The 6,210-nt window shown below is 41.5% G+C and overlaps 1 protein-coding gene across 1 annotated transcript; it reads right to left on the bottom strand.

Annotated features, from left to right (window-relative positions):
• Nucleotides 1–1,682: 1,682 nt before the first annotated feature.
• LOC116879546 (adrenocortical dysplasia protein homolog) lies at nt 1,683–3,132 on the bottom strand. The gene is given in 3 exon segments (XM_032877891.1): nt 1,683–2,759; nt 2,761–2,970; nt 2,972–3,132. Coding segments are annotated over 3 exon segments (1,347 nt in total). The 5' UTR covers nt 3,100–3,132; the 3' UTR covers nt 1,683–1,750.
• Nucleotides 3,133–6,210: the final 3,078 nt, after the last annotated feature.

Genomic DNA, 6,210 nt, shown 5'->3' with positions numbered 1-6,210 from the left:
GCGGGGAGAGAGAGTGAGAGGGAAGCAGGCTCCCTGCTGAGCAGAGAGCCCGACGGGGGGACTAGATCCCAGGACCCTGGAATCATGACCTGAGCTGAAGGCAGCAGCTTAACCCACTGAGCCACCTAGGCGCCCCCTGGTTGATACTTTTTATCCTGAAATAGTGATAGCTTTACAGGAAGTTACAAAGATAATATAGACAGATCCCAAGTACCCTTCAGTGAGTTTCTCCTAATGGTTACATCTTATAAAGTTATAGTATAATATCAAATTCAGAAATTTGACATTGATTCACTCTATGTAAATAATTCTGTGTAATTTTGCCACTTGTGTAGATTTGTGTAATCATCACCACAGTCAAGATGTACAACTATTTATCATCACAAAGATCTCCCTTGTGCTACCCCATTATAGTTGTACAGACACCCTACCCACCAATATCCTTAACTCCTAGCAATCACAAGTCCATTTTCTATCTCTGATTTTCTTATGTAGAGAATGTTTATATAAATGGAATCATGTAGTATGTGACCTTTTGAGATTGGCGTTTTTTCATTTGGCATTATTTCTTTGAGGTTCATCCAAGTTGTTCCATGTAGCAATGGTTTCTTTCTTTATATTGCTGTAGTATTCCAGAATATGGATGTACCCCTGTTTGTTTAGCCAGTTACCACTAAAGGGTAGTTTCCAGTTTGGGGTCATTACAAATAAATCTGCTATGAGCAGTTTACAGGTTTTTGTGTGACCATAAGTTTTCATTTCTCTGGGATAAATGCCCAGGAATATAATTGCTACATGGTAAGTGTGTGTTTATTTTTTGTTTTGTTAAGTTTTGTCTTGTTAAGAAACTGCTAAACTTTTCCAGGCTAGCTCTATTATTCATTTCAGTAATAATAGGAGGGAAACAGTTTCTCCACATCATCACCAGCATTTAATATTGTCACCATTTATAAGTTTTAGCTGTTTTAATAGTTGTGTAGTGATACTTTGTTGTGGTTTTGTCTGTGTTTCCCTATTGTTTAGTTTTGTTGAACGTCTTTTCATGTGCTTATTTGCTCTATATTATCTTTAGCAAAATGAATATTTCTTCATGTCTTCTGATCATTTCTAATTAAATTTTTTCAGTGTTGAGTTTTGAGAGCTCATTATATATTCTAGATATGATTCCTTTGTCACACATGTGGCTTGCAGATATATTTTCCTAGTCTATAGCTTATCTTTTCATTCTCTGAAGAGAGTTTCTCAGAGCAAAAGTTTTAAATTTTGGTGACTTTATTGATTTATTAATTTTTTTCTTAATATAGAGCTTACTAATTCTCAAAGACTTTCTTCTATATTTTTACTGAAAGTTTTATAGTTTTACATCTTGTATTTAGCCCATGATCAGTTTGAGTTACTTTCTGAGTAAGTTTCATATTTGGACTGTGGATATCCAGTTGCTCCAGCACCTTTATTTAAAATCAAAATCAAAAGGTTTTTGCACAGTGAAGGAAACCATCAACAAAAAGACATTCACTTAATGGGAGAAGGTATTTGCAAATAATATACCTGATAAGGGCCTAATAATCTGAAGTATATAAAGAGCTTATGCAACTCAACACAAAAAAACCCAAACAACCTAGTTTTTTTTTTTTTTTTTTTCCTGCTGCATGAGATTATTTTTTAAAAAAACTTAAAGGAGCAGAGCGTGGAGCAGTGTTTGTCTATCCCAGGCCTGGATCTGTGTGCATATATCCTCCCCCATGATCCCTCACACCTGGGTTAGCTGAGAATCCGGTGGTGGTTCCATCAGAAAGTGCAAGGCCCAGGCCACGAGCTGGGGAGGGAACCTAGTGGCTTGGACCTGGGCACAGAGGGAGGTGCAGGGTGGCTCATACCCATATTGGAAGGCAGAACCATCATGATGCCACTTTGTAGGGTCCCAAACAGGGCTGGACTCCAGGGCTCCCGGGGTGCTTTTTGTCCTTGGAGAGTGCTGCCAGTTCTTGGGGAGCAACCCTTGCTCCTTGAATTCCAGGCTAGGTTTCTGGGCCCTAGTCACAATGGCCTGATGTGGACTGGTTACATAGCCAAGGCGTGACAGAGTTGGGGTGCAGCTCAGGAGTGGGAAACTGGGAACATGGCTAGGGTGTGGGGAGCCAGGGGGCAAGGGGCCAGGGGCTGAACAGATGGCTGGTACAGCCTGGGCGCTGCCCTTTTGCACTGGGTCTGAAGCAGCCAAGGACAGGGAAGGCAGAAGGCTGATGCTGGTGCCGCTTTCCTCTGAGGACACGTGGCTGGATAAAGCTGGAGTTCCCGAGGAAGTAGGTGAGGAAGGAGAAATGAGGGTCAGCGATAGGTCCTGCAAACCTGGGTCTGGTGGAGGCAGCTCAGGGCCTGGGCACAGAGAGCTCAGAACTCGCTGGTCATTCTCAGAGATGTGCAGCCATGAGCTGAGGACAGTGTACACAGCTTTTCCCATGGCCCTATGGCAGGAGGAGGTCCAGCGGGTGAAGGGGGGTGCTGTGCAAGGACCTGCCAGCATCAGACAGCTCTCAGCCAGATGCACTAGCGCCCCCCGATGCTCCTGGTCTTCTTGCACTTCATCCAGAAGTTGGGACAGTGAAAGTCCTGCACTGGGGGAGATGGACTCTGAAAGGTGCTCCTCCAGACAGTCAAAGAGCTTTTTCTGCACGTCCGGGTCCTGGTTGCAACCAATCACCCATTCCCGGTGCTGCTCTGCAGGCAGCAGGCTGAAGCGATCCACCTGGAGGTAGAACTGCGGGCGCGCCACCTTCGGCGACTTGTACGCGGACCCCACAGTCCTGCAGCAGCAGCAGCCGGCCTTCTGTCCCTTGGAAGCCGAACTCTTTCTCCTCCCAGTCCGAGGCATTCAGGGCCTCCCGTGTCATTAGGCACCGGACACTGTGGGTCCTGTCACACACAAGGAGCGCCGCTGCGACGTCAGAGGGGTCAGAGGCATGGGACGGGACGGGCCGGAGCCTCAGCCTCCTGTAACACCTCAAGCAGCTGCACCGCCTGTGGACTTGAGAGTGCATCTGATCCCAGGACCAGGTCTCGAATCCAAGGCCGCAGGACCAAACTCCCCAAGCCTGCCATTTCCGCAGCAGCCCCTACTTGGTTTTACCCTGGTGTCTCCGAGAAGCAGCCTGGCGTTCGGGCCCTTTGTTGAGATTACCATGCTACTGGGAAGGATGGAGAGGGAGGGATCTGGGGCTTGAGGCTGCGGTCAAGAGTGGTCAAGCGAGTTGGCTCAAAAACACTTCAACACCTTGTGAACCCGTGGAGCTCAGCAAATATTTATTGCCTTTTCCTGTTCTAAAACGTGCCGTCATCTAACGTTATAAGGCCAATGGAAATAATAATACACAGACAACAGTCAATAAATATCACTTCCCTCACCATCCCCTTGGATTGGCCAAACTCCTCCCCCAGATATTTTTCCAAAGAAGATATCCAGATGGCTAACAGACCCATGAAAAGTTGCTTAACATCACTTACCATCAGGGAAATGCAAATCAAAAAACTAAATGAGATATTACCTCATACCTGTCAGGATGACTAAAAGTAAAAAATACAAGAAATAACAAGTATTGGTGAAGATGTACAAAAAAAGGAATCCTTGGTGGGAATGTAAACTGGTGCAGCCACTGTGGAAAACAGTGTAGAGGTTCCTCAAAAAATTAAAATAGAAATACCATATGATCCAGTAATTCCACTATGGGGTATTTACTCAAAAGGAGAACACCAATTTGAAAAGATTTTCATGCCTATGTTTATTACAGCATTATTTATAATAGCCAAGATATAGAAGCAACCTAAGTGTCCATAGTTAGACTAATAGATTAGGAAGATGTGGTATATACATACAGTGGACTATTATGGCTCCATAAAAAGGATGAGATCTTACCATTTGCAACAATAAGGATAGACCTAGAAGGTATTATGATAAGTAAGATAAATCAGACTGAGAAGGATAAATACTATGTGATTTTATTCATGTGGAATCTAAAAAACAAAACAAATGAGAAAGCAAACAAAAAGCAGAGTCAGACCTATGCAGGGGACCTATGTTGGTTGCCAGAGTTGGGGTGGAGTGGAGGACATAGGATTCCAGTTATGGAATGAATAAGTCAGAGGAATAATAAGCATAGCAAAGGGAATATAGCCAATGATATTGAAGTAGCGTTGTATAGTGACATGTTCTATAGTGAGATAGCTACACTTACAGGGAGCATATATTTTGAGAAGTTGAGTCACTATGTTGTGTACCTGAAACAAATGTAACATTGTATGCCAGCAGTATGAAAATTAAAAAATGAAATAATAAAATAAAAGACTGTCCTTGTTTTGAATTGTTTTTGCATCTTTGTTAAAAATTAGGTGGTTGTACTTATATGGGGCTATTTCTGGGTTCTCTATTTTGTTTTATTTCTGTGTGTGTCTGTTTCTACTAATACCATATAGTCTAGATTACTGTAACTGTGTAATGTCTTGAAATAGGCAGACTGATTACTCTACTTTAATCTTTTTCAAAATTGTTTTAGGTATGGGGCGCCTGAGAGGCTCAGTGGGTTAGGCTTCTACCTTCGGCTCAGGTCATGATCTCAGGGTCCTGGGATCAAGTCCCGCATTGGGGTCTCTGCTCCACAGGAAGCCTGCTTCCTCCTCCTCTCTCTCTCTGCCTGCCTCTCTGCCTACTTGTGATCTCTCTCTGTCAAATAAATTAAAAATATATATATTTTTAAAAAATTGTTTTAGGTATAGTTTCTTCGCCTTTTCATATAAATTTTAGAATAACCATGTCTGTGTCTACAAAAATATTGCTGGGATTTTGATTGAAATTGCATTAAACCTGTATATCAATTTAAGTAGAATTGACATATTTACTATGTTGAACCTTCCATCCATAAATATTGAATACTTTCCATCTATTTACATCTCTGATTTATCTGCTGTTGTAATTTTCAATATACAAGTCTTGCACATGTTTTGTATTTTGTTTTTCTAAGCAATTGCTTAATGCTTTTATGTTTTTAATTTCGGTTTCCACATGTTCATTGCTAGTATATAGAAATATGGCTAATTTTTTTTAGGTTGATCTTCTATTCTCTGACCTTATTGAGCTCATTTACTAGTTCTAAGAATTTTTTGTTGTTCTTGATTTCTTGGGATTTCTAGTAGACCATCATGTCTTCTCCAGATAGGGAAAGTTTTCATTCTTCCTTTGTGATCTGTATGCCTTGTATTTCCTTGTCTTACCATGTGCTGGCTAGAACTTTCAGTACTATGTTGAACAGCTGTAGTGAGAGTGGACATCTTTAACCCATATCAGATCTTTGGGGAAAGTTTCAATCTCTTACCACTAAGTATAATATTAGCTGTAATTTTTTTATAGAATTAAAAAAATCAAGTTGAGGAAGGTCTCATATTCCTAATGTGCTGAGAATTTTTACCATGAATTGGTATTGAATTTTTCTGTGTCAGTTGAAAGGATCATGTGATTTTTTTTCTTCCCTAGCCTTTTAATTTGGTTGATTATATTGATTGGTTTTTGGATATTGAGCCAATATAGCTAATCATTTTTGCATATGTAATCATGAAGGATATTAGTTTTCTCTTTTTTTTTATACTGCCTTAGTCTGGTTTTGGTATCAGGGTAATATTGGCTTCATAGAATGAGTTGGGAAATGTTCCCTTGTCTTCTGTTTTCTGGAAAATGCTATGTAGAATTTTAATTATTTCTTTAATTTTTTTTTCATTTTCAGCATAACAGTATTCGTTGGGTTTGCACCACACCCAGTGCTCCATGCAATCCGTGCCTTCTCCAATACCCACCACCTGGTTCCCCCAACCTCCCGCCCCCCCGCTTCAGACCCCTCAGATTGTTTTTCAGAGTCCATAGTCTCTCATGGTTCACTTCCCCTTCCAATTTCCCTCAACTCCTTTCTCCTCTCCATCTCCCCTTGTCCTCCATGCTGTTTGTTATGCTCCACAAATCAGTGAAACCATATGATAACTGACTCTCTCTGCTTGACTTATTTCACTTAGCATAATCTCTTCCAGTCCCATCCATGTTGCTACAAAAGTTGGGTATTCATCCTTTCTGATGGAGGCATAATACTCCATAGTCTATATGGACCACATCTTCCTTATCCATTCGTCCATTGAAGGGCATCTTGGTTCTTTCCACAGTTTGGCGACCATGGC

The sequence above is a fragment of the Lontra canadensis genome, unplaced genomic scaffold (genome assembly GCF_010015895.1).
Source record: "Lontra canadensis isolate GAN:19392208 unplaced genomic scaffold, GSC_riverotter_1.0 scaffold61, whole genome shotgun sequence".
NCBI classification, from domain to species: domain Eukaryota; kingdom Metazoa; phylum Chordata; class Mammalia; order Carnivora; family Mustelidae; genus Lontra; species Lontra canadensis.
Note: the sequence above shows the minus strand (reverse complement) of the source record. Positions and strands in the feature narration are given on the sequence as shown.